This window comes from Crotalus tigris, unplaced genomic scaffold (genome assembly GCF_016545835.1).
Source record: "Crotalus tigris isolate CLP2741 ecotype Arizona unplaced genomic scaffold, ASM1654583v1 scf7180000017929.1507224028:355905, whole genome shotgun sequence".
NCBI lineage: Eukaryota > Metazoa > Chordata > Lepidosauria > Squamata > Viperidae > Crotalus > Crotalus tigris.
The window spans coordinates 304491-324374 of NW_024096724.1; the positions used below are offsets into that span (position 1 = coordinate 304491).

The 19884-nt window shown below is 44.5% G+C and overlaps 1 protein-coding gene across 2 annotated transcripts in view; it reads right to left on the reverse strand.

Annotated features, from left to right (window-relative positions):
• Positions 1-747: 747 nt before the first annotated feature.
• Positions 748-19884, reverse strand: part of PSTPIP2 (proline-serine-threonine phosphatase interacting protein 2) — a 50255-nt gene continuing 31118 nt past the window's right edge. Inside the window, exons 6-15 of one of the 2 annotated variants that reach the window (XM_039344540.1) lie at positions 16510-16572; positions 14981-15079; positions 13518-13563; positions 10961-11040; positions 9046-9144; positions 7773-7869; positions 6234-6308; positions 4270-4304; positions 2927-2989; positions 748-1454 (exon numbers count right to left, since the gene is read on the reverse strand). In XM_039344540.1, the coding sequence (XP_039200474.1) occupies positions 2951-2989; positions 4270-4304; positions 6234-6308; positions 7773-7869; positions 9046-9144; positions 10961-11040; positions 13518-13563; positions 14981-15079; positions 16510-16572 (633 nt within the window). In that variant the 3' untranslated portion in view covers positions 748-1454; positions 2927-2950. Of the gene's footprint in view, positions 1455-2926; positions 2990-4269; positions 4305-6229; positions 6309-7772; positions 7870-9045; positions 9145-10960; positions 11041-13517; positions 13564-14980; positions 15080-16509; positions 16573-19884 lie in introns of both variants that reach the window. The other variant, XM_039344539.1, reaches the window with a different exon arrangement.

A 19884-nucleotide genomic window follows, 5' to 3' on the forward strand; every position in this document is an offset into this window, starting at 1 on the left:
TCGCCATGTTGTTTTTTTCCCGGCTTGGACTGAACCACAATAAAGACTCTTCCTTCAACATGACCATTGTTTCTTGTCCTTCCCTCTCATGCTTTGGAGAATAATTTGGTGCCCTCCTTTCTGTGACAGCCCCTTAAATATTGGAATATTGCTATCATGGCACCCGTTTCTTCTTTTCTTTAGACTAGTCACTAGCCAAACCCAATGCAAGTTTGATTTTTTTTTCAGCCTTCTCCAGTAAATTACCATATCCCTAAAGAGCATCCTATATTTCCTTCCAGGCAAAGTTCAAAATCAATAACTGGGGGGGGGAAACCTTATACAATTGGAAAAAGCTTCCTAAATTAACAGAGCCCAGTCTGTGCCCAATAAGGCAGTTGTCACATCAAGGACACGGGTTTATATTAATTGCTTATTTTTTTACCTCCTATGATAACTCTCAGAATTCTTCTTCCCAGAATAGAATAAATAGTACAATAGAAATAAGGTAGAATTAAAAATATTGATGACAGGAAAAGAAAAAAAAAAAAAAAGACAGAAATCCCACCACAGTCTGCTCTGGATTCCAGAAGCTTCCAGGAACGAGTACTACAGCTACCACACATTTTCTGTCCCTTTGAATCAGGAGGACTAGAGCCTTGCTTTTCACTAAAAGGGGAGCTGCTCAGGCAACATCACAATTCGAAAGTCCAGGAGAAGAATTAGCCTGAATGTTACAGCTGTTCCCACACATTGATTCCCGAGTCATTTGCAGACAAATAAGTGTTTAATTCTTAGTGCTTAACAAATCAGGAAGAGTCCATTTGCTCTAGATTTCACCGGATTTGGGGCAAACTAAAAAATAAAAAAGGGGGGGGAGGCAATCAGAACTCTAGAAGCTTTCCCACTACTCTCTAACTAACATAATTAAGTAAGATCCAAGAATTAAGGCTAATATCATGGGATTGTCTTGATCCATCCTCACAACCACCCTGTGAGGTAGGTCAGGTAGAAGCTACAATGTCTCCCGAGAAATCCACTTTCAAGGTCATTCACACATAGGTGTAATTCTTTAGATGTCACACACCCCTCTCCTTCTACGAATAAAAAAGGCAGCGGTCCAAAGATGTGGTCCCAAAAAAGGTAAACTTGTGGATCTAAGAATACAGTGGATGCTACAGCTGTCATCTTGACTTTTTCAACTACATCCTGCGAACACCCTTCTTTCAAAGGAATAAAACAACAGAAATAATGGTGTTATCTGCCAGAAAAATTAGCGTCGTCTCAGTACTTTTCTGCTGTGGAAGCATCCTCCACCTTTCCAAAATGTTCTCTTTGGCTTGTTTTAAAGAATAATTAATGCGCCCCCCAAAATCAGCAAAACTCCATTTGAGGAAGGGGATTGAGACAGCTTTTAAAATGGCTGCTATTCCATTTTCCTCATAGAGGCATCGTCGAAGGAAAGATTCCGAGATCTGGAGGGAAGAAAAAGATCAAAGAATGAGGGGGAAAAAATGCAGACTGGATCCGTCTACGGATAATCCCCGGCTTATGACCACGAGTGAACCCAACATTTCTGTTGCTAAGTGAGACATTTGTTAAAGTGTGTTTTGTCCCAGTCTACGACTTTCCTTGCCACATTTGTGAAGTTGTTAAGTTAGTAACACAGTTGTTACTAAGGGATCTGGCTTCCCCCCTTGACTTTGCTTATCAGACGGTCATCACGTGACCCCGGGATGCTGTGACCGTCATAAATATGAGTCAGTTGCCAAGCATTTGAATTTTGATCACGTGACCACAGGGAGGCTGCAACGGTCGTAAGTGTGAAAAACGGTCATAAGTCATCTTTTTTCAGTGCCATTGTAACCTGGAACGGTCACCATATCAACTGTTACAAGTCAAGGACTATCCTTAAGCCACGATCTGCTTAACTGTGATTGGCTGACTAAAACACAACTTACAACTTTCTGGTATGCCAAGATTCCTGCTTCCAAATTGCAAGAGTTGCAATGAGGTAAGCCCAGATCGAGCAAACCTTGATCTGGGGAGATACACACAATATGTTAGTTTATGACTGACCTTCTTGCATTCATCTAGCACAGTGGTTCTCCACCTGTGGGTCGGGACCCCATTTGGGGTCGAACGGCCATTTCACGGGGGTCGCCAAACAACGCAGTCCGCCATTTCCCCCCCCCTTTTCCTTAGCTGTGCTACTCCCTTTTATTCTACTGGCTTTTGAAAGCCAATAGGATAGACTCTCTTGAATAGAGTCTAATTCTATTGGCTTTCCAAAGCCAATAGGAATTGTCCAGACTGTCTCTGCCCTGCTGAGCCCGCCAAAAGTCCCATTCTGCAAACGGTGCTGCACCAGTTGAATAGTCCTCAACTTACAACCGGCTGAGTAGTCCTCATCTTACGACCGGTTGGGGGTCGCGACATTAAAAAGGTTGAGAACCACTGATCTAGCAAGACTCTTGGTAGCTTATGGTTTATGACTGAGGGACTAGTGTACAATCAGCCAATCTTTGTTTATTCGCACTTAAGAATACCCAAAATATAACTTATGTCAGCTAAACCATGACTTAACACATTTCAATCTTGGCAACTTTTAAGACGCGTGGACTTCAGCTCCCAGAATTCCTCAGCCAGCATGAAAAACTTTGGAGGGTTTTAAGAAGAGATTTGTCTGAACTGGTGTAGACTTTCCTGTGTAAGCAGGGGGTTGGACTAGAAGACCTCAAAGATCCCTTCTGATTCTGTAATTCTTCTTTGGATGGCTGGAGAATTCTGGGAATTGAAGTCCACCCATCTTAAAAGTTGCCAAGATTGGAAGACACTGCCTTAAGATGTTATATAAATACAGAGATATTCTGTATTATTCTATTCCAATAATATGCTTAATTAGACAGGCATTTTTAAAGTTCCTTTTCTAAATGACAAAACTTACCATCTCTGGGCTAGTGAGGATGAATTAAGCTATACCCATCCACAGAAGCGTAGTTAGCTTCCCCTATAAAAACAAAGGTTACAGTTATTAATCCATAGAGTAAAACAGGGGTCTTCAAACTTGGCCCTTTTGTGACTTGTGGACTTCAACTCCCAGAATTCCTCAGCCAGGCACGCGTCCCTGGCTGAGGAATTCTGGGAGTTGAAATCCACAAGTCATAAAAGGGCCAAGTTTGAAGACCCCCTGGAGTAAAATGTCTGAGCCCAAATTTAAAATGGCAAAAAAATCTGCTTGATTAACCACCAAGAACAAAAGGCATCATTTAGGAAATGTCAGACAGGTGTAAAGTCCGCTGATTAAGATAAGGAGATTCACAAACAGTTTATTGCAAGCACCTGGAGACAATTCAAATCAGGATCAGAAACTACCCATTATCATTTAAGCATCCAAAATTAACCCTTCCCTTCATTTAAGGGGCTCATTGTCCACAATGCATGTAGTCCTCAATTTTTGACAGCTTTAAATAACAACAATAAGAAGAATAAAGAAGAATAAAGTTGGAAGGGACCTTGGAAGTCATCTAGTCCAGCCAGCTGCTCAGGCAGGAAACCCTATACCATTTCAAACAAATGGCTGTCCAGTCTCTTCTTAGAAACCTCCAGTGTTAGAGCATTCACAGCTTCTGGAGGCAGGTTGTTCCACTGGTTAATTGTTCTAACTATCAGGAAGTTTCTCCTTAGTTCCAGGTTGCTTCTCTCCTTGGTTAGTTTCCACCTGTTGCTTCTTGTCCTGCCTTCAGGCGCTTTGGAGAATAGCTTGACTCCCTCTTCTTTGGGGCAGCCCCTGAGATACCGGAAGACTGCTATCAAGTCCCCCCTGGTCCTTCTCTTCATTAAACTAGACATCCCCAATTCCAGCAACCATTCCTTATATATTTTAGCCTCCAGACCTCTAATCATCTTTGTTGCTCTTCTCTGTACTCTTTCTAGAGTCTCCACATCTTTTTTAGCCTTGTGATGATCAAAACTGGATGGAGGATTCCAAGTGTGACCTTACCATTTACCATTGTAAAGCAGTATTAACACTTCATGTGATTTCTATTCTATTCTATTCTATTCTAGTCCAGTCCAGTCCAGTCCAGTCCATATATTCTTCTATTCTATTCTATTCTATTCTATTCTATTCTATTCTATTCTATTCTATTCTATTCTATTCTATTCTATTCTATTCCATCCCATCCCATCCCATCCCATCCCATCCCATCCCATCCCATCCCTGTTAATGTAGAGATGTAGAATCGTGCAAAAAGATGGGGACACACCAGGGGTGCAAGGTTTACTCACCTGGTTCACTGGAAGGGATGGGCATCTGGGGTCTCCTGCAGGGGAGAAGAGGTGCAGGTAAATCAGTCCAACCTAACTTCAGAGACCTTCAGGCAACTTGGTTTAGGCCAGGGGTGGGCAACTTTGGCTCTTTTATCATTCGTGGACATCAACTCCCAGAATTCCTGAGCCAGCATGGGGGGAACTAAGGCCCCCTTCATGACTCGTGGACTTCAACTCCCAGAATTCCTGAGCCAGCCATGCTGAGGGGAAAGAGAGAGGTTTCCAAGCTGAGCCATGCCTGCTCAGGAATTCTGGGAGTTGAAGTCCACGAGTCATGAAGGGGCCAAGGTTGCCTAGCCCTGCCCTAGCTGAATGTAACCCCTAGCCTCTATTAATAATATTTATTATTATAACATTATAATAATTATAATACTATAATAATTATTAATAATAAAAAATAGATTAAAAAGGAAACATAAGACAAACTTGAAGGACATTTTGATGAAACTGTGGGCTTGGTTCCAGACCAGGGGTCTTCAAACTTGGCCCTTTTATGACTCGTGGACTTCAACTCCCAGAATTCCTGAGCCAGCCATGCTGAGGGGAAAGGGAGAGGTTTCCAAGCTGAGCCATGCTGGCTCAGGAATTCTGGGAGTTGAAGACCACAAGTCATAAAAGAGCCAAGGTTGCCTTCCCCTGGTCTAGGCCTAGGCCACTTCATGACTCGTGGACTTCAACTCCCAGAATTCCTGAGCCAGCCGTGCTGAGGGGAAAGGGAGAGGTTTCCAAGCTTAGCCGTGATGGCTCAGGAATTCTGGGAGTTGAAGTCCACAAGTCATGAAGGGGCCATAGTTCCCCCATGTTGGCTCAGGAATTCTGGGAGTTGAAGTCCACAAGTCATGAAGGGGCCATAGTTCCCCCATGCTGGCTCAGGAATTCTGGGAGTTGAAGTCCACCAGTCATGAAGGGGCCATAGTTTCCCTCATGCTGGCTCAAGAAGTCCACGAGTCATAAAAGAGCCAAATTGCCTACCCCTAGATTAGTCCAAGCACAGCACAAGTAACTCTCAGCAAGCCTCAATAGAGGACGTGGCCACTAAATACAGGCAGTCCTCAAATTATGACCCCAAATTTCCGTTGCAAAGCAAGACAGCTGTTCAGTGAATTTTGCCCCGTTCTATGACCTTTCCTGCTGCAGCCGTTCAATGAATGCCTGCCACTCTTCAGTCAATAAGGCGGTTGTTAAATGAATGTGACTTCCCCTATTGACTTTGCTTGTCACAAGTTCACCGGAGCCGATCACATGACTCCAAGGCACGGCGACCGTCATTATTACGAGCCAATGGCCAAGGGTCTGAATTTTGATCATGTGACCAGTCGTAAGTCTGAAAAAAACGACTAAATTGATGGTTGCAACTTGAGGATTACCTAGAGGTAACAGAATGCAGAATTTTGACTCCTGTTCTTTTGTTTTCTCCAAGCAAGAAATTCATAAGTCCTCGCTGTACAGTGTACCGTATATGCCGGCGTATTAGGCGACCCGGCGTATAAGACGACCCCCGAGTTCGACGCCGGGTCGCAAGACGATCGACGCCGAGTCGCATATAAGACGACTTTCTAGGCATGCGACTCGGTGTCAATCATCTTATACGCCGGAAATAACGTCATTTCCGGCGTATAAGATGATCGACACCGAGTCGCATGCCTAGAACGTCATCTTATACGCCGGAAATAATAAATAAATAAATAAACGTTATGACTCGGCATATAAGACGACCCCCGAGTTCGGAGGCTGTTTCATCGCTCTCAAAAGTCGTCTTATACGCCGGAATATACGGTATTTTTTTTTATTACTCCAAAGTAATATAATTATTCTTGGCAGAAAACCATGACGTTAGCATAATGCAGCTAAGTAAATAGCTGAAAAGAATAACATTCACATTTAATATATATGTGTGTGTGTGCTTTTTCATTCTTACGTGCCAGGCACTGGAGGCTGACTTCTTCTAGGCCCTGTGTTCTGCTGTGTGTTGTAATAATTTTCGTAGACTACAGGAGCTGCAAAAAGCAAAAAAAAAAATGTCAAAAAACCCACAAGACAACTTGTTTCTCAACTAACACTGGATGGGATGTGTTACTTTCGACTGCTGAGATTACAATTCTTAGAATTCTGAGCCAGTGGAGAGAAGCATTCTGGGATTTTAGTAGCCCCTTCTGAATTTATATATATATTTTTTTCTAGCAAAACATGGTTCTGAAAACACGTTTGTTGGTTGGTAACCCTCCTTTATTATTCGTATAAGTAATTCAAGGGGGCAAGCATACCTAATACTTCTTCCCCCTCCTGTTTTCTCCAAAATAACAATCACCCTGTGAGGTAGGTTGAGCGGACTGAAAGTGATGGGGCAAAAGTCAACCGGCTGGCTTTCATGCCTAGGGTAGGATTAGAACTCACCGTCTGCTGGTAATTGGCCCAAAGTGACCTAGTCAGCTTTCAGGCCTAATGCAGGACTAGAACTCATAGTCGCCTGGTGAGCAGCCGAAAGTCACCAAGTCAGCTTCCATGCTTAAGGCAGAACTAGAACTCACCGTCTCCTGGTGAGCTGTCCAAAGTCACCCAGCCGGCTTTTATGCCTAATGCAGGACTAGAACTCACAGTCTCCTGTTGATTGGCCCAAAGTCACCCAGTCGGCTTCCATGCTTAAGGCAGAACTAGAACTCACAGTCTCCTTGGTTCTAGCTTAGTGCTTTAACCCTGGCTATGAATTTTGCTGTATAATTTGCTGTATAGCCAGAAAAAATAAAATGGAGTGGAGTAAGAGGACGTAGTGAGACACAAACTTTTAGAGTTGATATCAATCCGTTGAGTTCAGCTAGATCAGTGGTTCTCAACCTTTTTAATGCCGTGACCCCCAACCGGTCGTAAGTCAACCGGTCGTAAGTCGAGGACTACTCAACTGGTGCAGCACCGTTTGCAGAATGGGACTTTTGGCGGGCTCAGCAGGGCAGAGACAGCCTGGACAATTCCTACTGGCTTTGGAAAGCCAATAGAATTAGACTCTATTCAAGAGAGTCTATTCTATTGGCTTTCAAAAGCCAATAGAATAAAAGGGAGTAGCACAGCCAAGGAAAAGGGGAAAAAAAATGGCGGACTGCGTCGTTTGGCGACCCCCGTGAAATGGTCGTTCGACCCCAAATGGGTCCCGAACCACTGAGCTAGATCAAAAAAGAGGCACAGAAGGATTTCTGGGCAATTTGCAGTCAGGTATAATAAGAGAAACATGAAACCCCATCCAGATTTCTCCCCATCTCCACTTATGCTAAGGAAAATCAAGATGGGATTACTTTGACTTTCTTTCTCACCAGTCTTTCTAGCTCTGGACGGCCGTCTGTTTTTCCTTTTCCACAAGTCCCTTATACCCTCCCCCCAAATTATCTCTAAACTCCTTTACACCACCGTGTTTTATAGACACGAACGGAGCACCGTTTGAACTTGAGACCTCGGGCATCCACCTCTTTTACCTGGCGGGATGTTGCCGGTCTTGCGAATATGTACGAAACACTCTATGTCGTTCCCGATGCTGCACTGCTCCAGGGCTTTGCGGATCTCTTCGTAGTTCTGTCGCAGGGAAGAGAAAGTCGATTTTAGCGGCAGGAAAATGACGCGCCCTGAATTACTGCTATGTTTTCCGAATCCAAATTCCAACACTGGAGGAAACGTAAGGGGCAAAAAGACTGGGGGGTAGGGGGGTGGCCACATTTTGTGCTTACTACACAACAATCAATTCCTTTTCTGAATTAAAAAAAAATTGTGTTTGTGTGTGTGGTTTCTCTTTTCCTATGGATGAATGAATCCATTCCGTTGTGGCAAAAATCCAACTTGGATCATCGACTTCGTGACTCGGTTCAGAAAACTGATCATTTTGGAGGCCCTAACCCGATTCACAGGGAAAACAATGTTTGTGCAAATGTATCTTCAGGGGCTGCCCCAAAGAAGAGGCAGTCAAGCTATTCTCCAAAGCGCCTGAAGGCAGGACGAGAAGCAACGGATGGAAACTGATGAAGGAGAGAAGCAACCTGGAACTAAGGAGAAACTTCCTGACAGTTAGAACAATTAACCAGTGGAACCACCTGCCTCCAGAAGCAGTGAATGCTCCAACACTGGAAGTTTTCAAGAAGAGACTGGACAGCCATTTGTCCGAAATGGTATAGGGCAATGATGGCGAACCTTTTAGAGACTGAGTGCTCAAACTGCAACCCAAAATCACTTATGCATCGTTGAGTGCCGGGTGGGCGTGGCCCATTGCGTGGGCATGGCTGCGGTGGTAAAGGCAGACTGGGTGGGACTAAAAAGTTCAATCAATCAATTCCAACTTTGCAAGATCTCTTTTTTCCCCGCGAGAAGCTGAAATTGACTGATTGATTGGACCTTTTTTTTTTTTTTTGCACACGGTGGCGGAGGCCTAAAGCGAAAAGGTTTTATAAAACCCAGCTGAAGGCCTAGGACTGGGGCGACGGCGCGTGTGCCCACAGAGAGGGCTCAGAGTGCCGCCTCTGGCACCCGTGCCATAGGTTCGCCACCACTGGTATAGGGTTTCCTGTCTGAGCAGGGGGTTGGACTAGATGACCTCCAAGGTTCCTTCCAACTATTCTATTCTATTCTGTTCTATTCTATTCTATTCTATTCTATTCTATTCTATTCCAGATATTCTGTTCTGTTCCTTTGAAAATGCCCAACCCGAAAATTTGCCAATGCCCAATCTGCAAACGAAAGGGACTGACGCTCCTTTCTTACATCATCATTCCTGACGCAAGCTTCAGACAGCTGATTGACATGGAACCACAAAGCATTCCGGAAATAGTTGATCCGCTCACATTCTTGGCTCTCAAAGAACTGCAGGAGACACAGAAGAAGATCAGCTGCCAAACTGGGCAAAGAAGCAGCATTTGATCAGAGTAGATTTTTATTTAATATATTTACCAACTGGCCCTCTTAGAGAAAGTTTGAGAAGGCAATACGTACGAAGCCACCATAAAACCGCCGGTGGACATTCTCCATCATCCAGGTCAGGGCTAGGCAACCTTGGCTCTTTTATGACTCGTGGACTTCAACTCCCAGAATTCCTGAACCAGCATGGGGGAACTATGGCCGCCTCATGATTCGTGGACTTCAACTCCCAGAATTCCTGAGCCAGCCTGGCTCAGCTTGGAAACCTCTCCCTTTCCCCTCAGCATGGCTGGCTCAGGAATTCTGGGAGTTGAAGTCCACGAGTCATAAAAGAGCCAAGGTTGCCTACCCCTGATCCAGGTCATGGTGGCCTGCAAAGGTGCTTTTTCAAGAAGCAACTGGACGTTCTTGGTTTTTCCTTGAAGATGTTTCGCTTCTCGTCCAAGCAGATTCTTCGGTTCCGATGGAAAGAAAGTCCTGTTGCCTCTTGAAAAAAAAACACCTTTGGGACCACCATAAAACCATTAAAACTTGACCCCTTCCAGTTAGGTTTTAGGGCTGGGCATGGGATGGAGACCACGGAGGTAGCTTTTAGGGATGATCTGTGGTGGGACTTTGACTGGGCAGACCTACTTGTCTAGAAACATTTGACATCACGTACCATGATACCCCTATGGCTTGTCTATGAAAACTAGGATTGAAGCCTCTGAAGAAGCTTCTTGGATGAGAAACGAAACGTCTTCAAAGAAAAACAAAGGAAGTCCAGTTGCCTCCTGAAAAAACATCTTTGGGACAATCATGATCTGGATGGTGGAGAACCTCCATAGGCACTTTCCCAATAGGGTGTTTTTTGCCGGAAACAGGTGGTTTTCAAATTTGATAGATAAATAAATTAATTTTATGGGACAATGCTATTCCAGAGAGAAGCAATAACCCTAAAAAGCACATTTTGATGGTCCTCACATATGTGAAGAAGGGGTGTAGACATAAGCTGCAGAAATGGAGTTAATTTTTGGATTGCCAACAAAGAGTTAAAGGGAGACTAGTACAGCTATTTCGAGCTATTTAGCTATTTAGCTTTCATCAGCTAGCCATACCCTTCTGAGATTCGAACCTGGGCTGCTTGCACATTAGGCAGCTGTATTAATCTCTAGGCCAGGGCTTTTCAACCAGTGCCATTGCTCCTAGAAGCACAAAGCCGAAAACACCAGCCTGAAGATGATGAATGGGACTTCATCAAAACGTCGCCAAGACACTTCCAATTTTACGCGGGAGAAAACCCGAATAACCAATATATTCATATTATTGAATATATTCATATTCAAGACTCTTATTTGGGATGGGGAAGGGAGAAATCCTTTTTTCTTAAACTTGTTTGGCTTTCTGCCTCGCTGGCCTCTCCTTCGCTGAGTAAGGGAATCTTCTCCCTTTGGATTTTCCAAAATAAACTATAGCCTTATGTGGAAGTATTTCACACACCGCTGTTAAATAACAGGCTCCATGCACAAAGGTTTCTACCAAACACTCAGCCGAAGTAGCTGAATCAGCAATTAATCTGTTGGTTCAGCTGAATATCTTACTTTTGGCAACAACAGCAACAACACAGAGGAGGAGAGAAAACGGAACCGAGAAACAGGGGAGAATCCAACCGAACATGAACGCAACTATCTGGGGACCTTGTGTACTCCCTCCAGGTTAAAAAACATCCTCCTTCGAAAAACACAATTTCTGCTTTAGTTTTGTTGTGCTGTGGTTGGCTTACCTCGCAAGCCTTGACATGCTCGTTCTGCCACTCTTCCCTAATCTTCTCGAGAGCGTTGACGTTATTCTGATACAGCCTGTCTGCAAATGGGAAACCACCACAAAGTTATCCAAAGTTGCGTTAAATTGCAAACTTGAAGCTCAAAACCCAAAGCCACAGGGATGAAGAGAGCCCCCACAATGACAGCACATTCACTTGGGCAACTGACCGGTATGGGACACCAGTCACTCCCTTTTTATAACCCTGTAATTCAGGGGTCCCCAACCTCCGGTCTGTGGCCTAGTACTGGTCAGGGCATGCCAGCAACCGGTCCACAGAAACAAGCGAAGCCCCATCCGCGGGATGCAGGCAACACACTCTTTGATCCACGGAAAAATCTCTCTCCGTGGAACCGGTCCATGGTGCCCAAAAGGTTGGGGACCCCTGCTGTAATCCTTTAATTCAGGATAGAGTAGGGGCAACTAGTGCACGATTGATTATCACACAGGAAGTACTCGACTGACAACAATTAGGGCCAGAATTTCCAGCGCTGAGTTATTGCGGTCGTAAGTCAAGTCAGACCCAAACTTGTTGACCATTTTTACAGTGGCCATTCAGCAAATCGTTAAGCAAATTACATTACAGTGGCCATTAAAGCAAATCCAGCTACCCCAGTGGTAAGGGTCTTTTTTGCTGGACATTGGGCAAATAAGTCACAAATCACAACTGTAGGATGCTACAACTGGTTGTAATTGTGAGCCGATTGCCAAATACCCTAATTACAATCACGACGGATGGGATGGTGCCACGGATGTAAGGGCGAGTACAGATCATAAGTTGCTTTCAATCCCAGATGTTAAATAAATCAGAGTCGCTAGCAGAATCTGGCTTTGGCTGGGAAGGCTGCAAATGGTGATCACAGGAGCCCATGACTCTGCAATTGTCATAGTACATGTCACTTGCCAGGCAACTGAATTTTGATCACATGACCATGTGGGGATGCCGTGATAAATCTGAGGACCGGTCATAAGTGTGAAGATAGTCCCTTTTTTTCAGAGTTGTTATAACTTCAAACAGTAACTAAACAAATTATTGTAAGGCACGGACCACCTGTACTATCACTTCACTTGTTTTTTGTTGTTGTTGTTGTTCTTTTATACTTTTTTTTAAAAAAAATTCTTATTGATAACAGGAAAGGAACACTATCAGTCCCCATAGCTGGAATTAATTGCTGAAACGCCTATAAAAATATAGCACGCCACATAATTTTCTTGGCCATTTCAAGTTCTGAAAGCAGCATTTTGCTGTTAAAATATGCAAAGAGCATCATTATGAGCAGATTTTGGGAGGTTTTTTTTTTTTGGTGCCTTTGAGGAAATATTGACCTCCAACTTAAAAAAAAATAAGCAAGAAAAATTAAAAGTCTTACTAAAAGTTCTGCTGATCAAGGATAAAGGTTTCCTACTGGATTTTTTTCCCTGGAGAATTTGGAAATTCTTATCTGATCAATGTTATGGGTATAGAAAACATAGATTTATAGGGCTGGAAGGGACCTTGGGGGTCTTCTAGACCAACCCCCCCTTCTCAAGGAAGGAGAGTTTTTAAGCATCTCGGAAAAATCATTCATAGGAAGAATTAGGAAAAATCTAATGGAGTTTCTGTTTGATTTACCTTTTCCACCCATGTTTAAACAAGATTAATGTTTCTCCCCTAACTCATAGTGCCTGGCTGAGGAATTCTGGGAGTTGAAGTCCACCCGTCATCAAAGGCCAATTTTGAAGACCCTGATCTGGATCCAAGCCCAGTTTCCTCAAAATGGCCGACTGAGGAATTCTGGGAGTTGAAGTCCACCAGTCATAAAAAGGCCAAGTTTGAAGACCTCTTTTCTGGATCCAAGCCCGCAGTTTCATCAAAATGGCTGACTGAGGAATTCTGGGAGTTGAAGTCCACCAGTCATCAAAGGGCCAAGTTTGAAGGCCCCTGGTCTGGATCCGAGCCCGCAGTTTCATCAAAATGGCCGACTGAGGAATTCTGGGAGTTGAAGTCCACCAGTCATCAAAGGGCCAAGTTGGAAGATCCCTGCTTTATTTGCTCAAGTGCAGTTGACTGAATTGGTTGGATTCTTCCAGCATGCTACACCCCCAGTCTACAGCACAGTCCTTTCAGCAGTCCCAAGGCTCCACACCCATTTGCACCATTCAGGTGACCCTGAGGACACAATTTAAACCTCCCAGTGGCCTCAAGGACTCTCTAAAAGAAGGCAAATGACCAGCGGTCTGCAAGGAGTATAAATCCTTCTGTTCCCCACCATTCCAGTCAGAGCTGAAGAAGCTTCTGGGATGAGAAGCGAAACGTCTTCAAAGGAAAAACGAGAAAGTCCAGGTGCCTCCTGAAAAAAGCACTTTTGGGATATCAGGTTGGGTAATGTTAGTTTAACAAGTGATGTGATCCTCGTGTCTCTGTTGTCGGCCCATCTAACCTTTTCCTTTCCACGCCTTAAACGGCTCTTCCTTTAAGGCTGAGAAGCAGAAATCAGTCTGAAAGTTGGCCATTCTCTTCAGAGGCAGAAAAAACTCACCCGAGTCTTCCAGGGCTGTCTTCGCCTGGGCAAGCTTCACAAACAGCTGAAAAGGGAGAGAGAATAAATGGGGAAGGTAAATAACAGGAGTCAGGAAACATGTTAATTCTGAGAAGGGGAGGGAGAAGAAAAGGAGAGAAGAAAGAGAAAAGGGAAAAGGAAAGAAAAAAGGAAAAAGGAGAAAAGGGAAAAGAAATGGAAAAGGAAAGAGAAAAGGGAAAAAGGGAAAAGGAAAGAGAAAAGGGAAAAAGGGAAAAAGGTGAAGGAAAGGGAAAAGGGAAAAGGAAAGAAAAAAGGAAAAAGGGAAAAGGGAAAAGGGAAACGGAAGGGAAAAGGAAAGAAAAAAGGGAAAAAGGAAAAGGAAAGAAAAGGGAAAAGGGAAAAGGGAAAAGGAAAGAAAAAAGGGGAAAGGGAAAAGGGAAAAGGGAAAAGGAAAGGGAAAGGGAAAAGGAAAGAAAAAAGGGAAAAAGGAAAATGAAAGAAAAGGAAAAAGGGAAAAGGGAAAAGGAAAGAAAAAAGGGAAAAGGGAAAGGGAAAAGGGAAAAGGAAAGAAAAAAGGGAAAAAGGAAAAGGAAAGAAAAGGGAAAAGGAAAGAAAAAGGGGAAAAGGAAAGGGAAAGAAAAAAGGAAAAAGGAAAGGGAAAAGGAAAGGGAAAAGGAAAGAAAAAAGGGAAAAGGGAAAGGAAAGAGAAAAGGAAAAGGAAAGGGAAAAGGGAAGGGAAAAGGAAAGAAAAAAGGGAAAAGGGAAAGGAAAGAGAAAAGGAAAAGGAAAGGGAAAAGGGAAGGGAAAAGGAAAGAAAAAAGGGAAAGGGAAAGGGAAAAGGAAAAAGAGGAAAGGAAAGGGAAAAGGGAAAAAAAACAGAAAAGGGAAAAAAAGGGAAAAGGGAAATGGAAAGAGAAAAGGAAAAGAGGGAGAAGAAAAAAATTTTTCATAGGAAATTTTTTTCATAGGAAAAGTAAAGATTCCCTTATAACTGGACTGAGTGGGATGGACGTTAATACAGGTGCAGTAGTCCTCAACCTACGACTAAAACTGACCCCAAAATTTCCACTGTCAAGCGGAGACATTTGCTAACTGAATTTGGGCCCCATTTGACGACCTTTCTTTTCTTCCCACAGCTGTAAAGTTAACAGCACGGTTGTTAAGCGAAGCCGTCTTCCCCCATTGACTTTGCTTGCCAGACGGTCGCAAAAGGGGATCACGTGACCTGGGACATTGCAACCGTCATAGGTACATGCCAGTTGCCAAGCCTCTGAATTTGGATCCCCTGATTATGGGGATGCTGCAATGGCCGTGTGAAAAACAGCGATAAGTCACTTTTTTTTCAGCGCCATTGTAACTTCAAAAGGTCACTAAGAGAACAGAGGTAAGTCGAGGGCTGCCTGTAATGGAAGCGGGAGCCATGTTTTCAGCGGTTCATCCGTTCCGCTTGGCCTGCCTGGACCCCCACGCCCCCCCCCCACCTTTTCCTGCTGCTTCAGTGTAACCAGGTTGCTGCTCCGATGAACGGCTTGTTCTGCTTCGTCTTTGTCTCTGCATCGCTGTTCATAGAGCCTCTTGGCCTAGGAGAGGGCAGAAGAGAGCAAGCTGATGGGGGCAGAAAATGATCACCTATTTTTAATCAGCAGAATTCTTAAATGTCTACAGCAGGGGTCTTCCAACTTGGCCCTTTGATGACTGGTGGACTTCAACTCCCAGAATTCCTCAGTCGGCCATTTTGATGAAACTGCAGGCTTGGATCCAGACTCTCAGGGGTCTTCCAACTTGGCTCTTTTATGACTGGTGGACTTCAACTCCCAGAATTCCTCAGTCGGCCATTTTGAGGAAACTGCAGGCTTGGATCCAGACCAGGGGTCTTCAAACCTGGCCCTTTGATGACTGGTGGACTTCAACTCCCAGAATTCCTTAGCCAGGCCCGCTGGGAGTTGAAGTCCACAAGTCATCAAAGGGCCAAGTTTGAAGACTCGTGACATAACATGAAGGGGAAATAAAGTTAACTCAGAAAGAGCTAAACCAGTGTTTCTCAACCTCGGCCATTTTAAGAGGTGTGGACTTCAACTCCCAGAATTCTCCAGCCAGCTATGCTTTTGTCCCCAACCTGCTCTTCTACCTTGTGGCATCACATAATGCAGGGGCCTTCCAACTTGGCCCTTTTATAACTGGTGGACTTCAACTCCCAGAATTCTTCAGCCAGCGTGCCTATCTGAGGAATTCTGGGAGTTGAAGTCCACCAGTCATCAAAGGGCCAAGTTGGAAGCCCCCTGACATAATGTGAGGGGGAAATAATGCTAACTCAGAAAGAGCTAAACCGGTGTTTCTCAACCTCGGCCATTTTAAGAGGTGTGGACTTCAACTCCGAGAATTCCCCAGCCAGCTATGCTTTGTCCCCAACCTGGCTCTTCTACCTTGTGGCATCACATAATGCAGGGGTCCTCAAACGTGGCCCTTTTATGACTGGTGGACTGCAACTCCCAGAATTCCTCAGTCGGCCATTTTGATGAAACTGCGGGCTTGGATCCAGACTCTCAGGGGCCTTCAAACTTGGCCCTTTGATGACTGGTGGACTTCAACTCCCAGAATTCTTCAGCCAGGGTGCCTGGCTGAGGAATTCTGGGCATTGAAGTCCACCAGTCATCAAAGGGCCAAGCATGAAGACCACTGGTCTACGGAGATTCTCCGCCATTCGGGTCACAGTTATCCCCAAAAGTGCTTTTTTCAAGAGGCAACTTGGGCTTCCTTTGTTTTTCCTGGAAGACATTTCGCTTCTCCTCCAAGAAGTTTCTTCGGTTCCGACTGGATGGTGGAGAACGGAAGGAAGCATAAATCCTTCCATTTCCCCACCATCCAGTCAGAGCTGGAGAAGCTTCTGGGATGAGAAGTGAAACGTCTTCAAAGAAAAACAAGAAAGTCCAGTTGCGTCCTGGAAAAAGCACCTTTGGGACAGAATTATTCAAGGGATAATTCCTTTTCTAAAAAAAGAGGAATCACTCACTTCTAAGGTTTTCTTGTACTGCAGGTTCCGGTTTTTATGAATGGCATCCATTATTAGTTCAATCTGTGAAAAGAAAAGAAAAAGAAAAAACACCGTTTGTTTCCAGGCAAAACATTTTCCCCTTCTAAAAATAGAAGATTGCACACCAAGAATCAAGAATGGAAAAATCTCTTTTATTTTTAACCTTGCAAAGCGCAATTCTTTGTTCACCCTAGAGCAGGGGTAGGCAACCTTGGCTCTCTCTCTTTTTATTTTTTTTGTATAGATTTTATTAGTTTTTATAGGTTTAGGGATAAGGTTGGGATTTGGGTTAGGATTAGGGTTGGGGCTTGTCCAAACAACATTTTCAATATTTAGCAAACAGCATAATGTCTGGGTGCATGTATTTAACTAACAATAATAGATATAGTTAATTATCATAAACAATATGTTAATTCATCACTCAATAGCCTTCTTCTTGCTAATATATGTTCAAAATTACGTATCACCTTTCTTTCTCGCTGACTCGTTTTTCTAGCCATTGATAGAAATTATCCCATGTTCTAAAGTACACTGAGTCTTCTTTCTGTTTTATCTTTAAAGTCAATCTATCCATTTCTGCACATTCTAGGATTTTCTTAATTAGTACCTCATCAGCTGGTACATTTTCATCTTTCCAATGTTGGGCAAATACAATTCTTGCTGCCCTTAATATGTCTAGTATTAGATATCCGCAATCTTTTTCACAATTAGCTCCTATTATTCCTAACAAAAATAATCCTGGTTTAAAGTCTATTTGTTTTTTAGTGCAACCTTGGCGCTTTTATGACTGGTGGACTTCAACTCCCAGAATTCCTGAGCCAGCCATGCTGAGGGGAAAGGGAGAGGTTTCCAAGCTGAGCCAGGCTAGCTCAGGAATTCTGGGAGTTGAAGTCCACCAGTCATAAAAGAGCCAAGGTTCCCCATCCCTGCGCCTAGATCAGGGGCCTTCAAACTTGGCAACTTTAAGACTTGTGGACTTCAACTCCCAGAATTCCTGAGCCGGCATGAGGGAAACTTTGGCCCCTTCATGACTTGTGGACTTCAACTCCCAGAATTCCTGAGCCAGCCTGGCTCATCTTGGAAACCTCTCCCTTTTCCCTCAGCATGGCTGGCTCAGGAATTCTGGGAGTTGAAGTCCACGAGTCATGAAGGAGCCATAGTTCCCCCCCATGCTGGCTCAGGAATTCTGGGAGTTGAAGTCCACCAGTCATAAAAGAGCCAAGGTTGCCTACCCCTGCCCTAGAGAGTTTCAACTTACAATTAATCCTTGACTTATAACCACAATTCAGCCCAAAAGTTCACTGCCAAGCGAGACAGTTGCTAAGAGAATTTTGCCCCAGTTTATGATATTTTTTGCCACAGTTACTAAGTGAATCACTGGCTTTGTTAGTAACACGGTTGTTAAGTGAATCTGGCTTTGCCAATTGATTTTGCTCGTCAGAAGATCGCAAAAGGGGATCGCGTGACTCCCCCCAGGACGTCATAAATACGAGCTGGTTGCCAAGTGTCAAAATTTGGATCACGTGTCCAGGGGGATGCTGCAGTGGCCGTAAGTGTGAAAAACGGTCGTAAGTCACTTTTCTCAGTGTCGTCGTAACTTTGAACAGTCACTAAACAAATGGCTGTAAATCAAGGACTACCTATATTTATAAACTGAGGCAGTCGATGGTGCAGGAAGCAATGGTTCCATGTGGACTAGAAACCCGATTTCATTTAACGGTGTCAGCCTCTTTGAGGCCGGCAAATTCAGGAAACAAAAATCAGTAGGATTTCTAAAACAATCTTTTTCAAGTAGTCCTTTACCTTATGACCACAACTGAGCCCAAAATTTACGTGGCTAAGTGAGACATTGGTGAAATGAGTTTTATGGCTTTCCTTGTCACACTTGTAAAGTGAATCACTGCAGATGTTAAGAAGGGACCTTGGAGGTCATCTAGTCCAACCCCCTGCTCAGGCAGGAAGCCCTATACCAGTAATAGTAGTAAAGTTGGAAGGGACCTTGGAGGTCATCTAGTCCAACCCCCTGCTCAGGCAGGAAACCCTACACCATTTCGGACAAATGGCCATCCAGTCTCTTCTTAAAAACTTCCAGTGTTGGAGCATTTACTGCTTTTGGAGGCAGGATATTCCACTGATTAATTGTTCTCACTGTCAGGAAGTTTCTCCTTAGTTCTAGGTTGCTTCTCTCCTTGATTAGTTTCCGCCCGTTGCTCCTTGTCCTGCCTTCAGGTGCTTTGGAAAATAGCTTAATTCTCTCTTCTTTATGGCAGCCCCTGAGATATTGGAATACTGCTATCATGTCCCCCCTCGTCCTTCTCTTCATTAAACTAGACATCCCCAATTCCAGCAACCGTTCCTTATATGTTTTAGCCTCCAGTCCCCTAATTATCTTTGTTGCTCTTCTCTGCACTATTTCTAGAGTCTCAACATCTTTTTTACATCATGGTGACCAAAACTGGATGCAGTATTCCAAGTATGGCCTTACCAAGGCCTTGTAAAGTGGTATTAACACTTCACGTGATCTTGATTCTATCCCTCTGTTCATGCAGCCTAGCACTGTGTTGGACTTTTTGGCAGCTGCAGCACACGGCTGGCTGCTATTTAAGGGATTGTCCACTAGGACTCCGAGGTCCCTCTCACAGTTACTACTATTGAGCATGGTGCCACCAGTGATGGCGAACCTTTTAGAGACCGAGTGCCCAAACCGCAACTCAAAACCCACTCATTTATCACCAAGTGCCAGGGCCACATCAGCATTGTGGTGCCTTCTGGGGGGGGGGGCAGGGAGGCGCCTCTGAGTGCCGCCTCTGGCATGCAAAAACTGGGGGCGTAAAAATGGGCCACCATGCTGCAAGATGCAAAAATGGCCGCCGGCGCGCCACAAGGTGAAGATACAAGGCACTGCACCACGCAAGAACGGGACAGGGCTAGTATCATGCAGGCACTAGCCCCGCCCCATTTGCAGCGTGTGCATGCTCGCGGCCTGGTGCACGCATGCACGCATGGAAAATGCTTCCCCCTCCCTTTTCTTCCAGTCCACCAATCGACAGTGGTTGGTGACCTCTGCTCTACCACCTCTACTCGAGCTTGCTGGGCGGGGCTCCTGCTCCAGGGGTGACCTGATGGACCCGCTGCTGGCGGCAATGGCGCGTGTGCCAACAGAGAGGGCTCTGAGTGCCACCTCTGGCACATGTGCCATAGGTTCGCCACCACTGCCCCATACCATTTCAAACAAATGGCTGTCCAATCTCTTCTTAAAAGCCTCCAGTGATGGAGCAGCCACAACTTCTGGAGGCAGGTGGTTCCACTGGTTAATTGTTCTCACTGTCAGGAAGTTTCTCCTTAGTTCGAGGT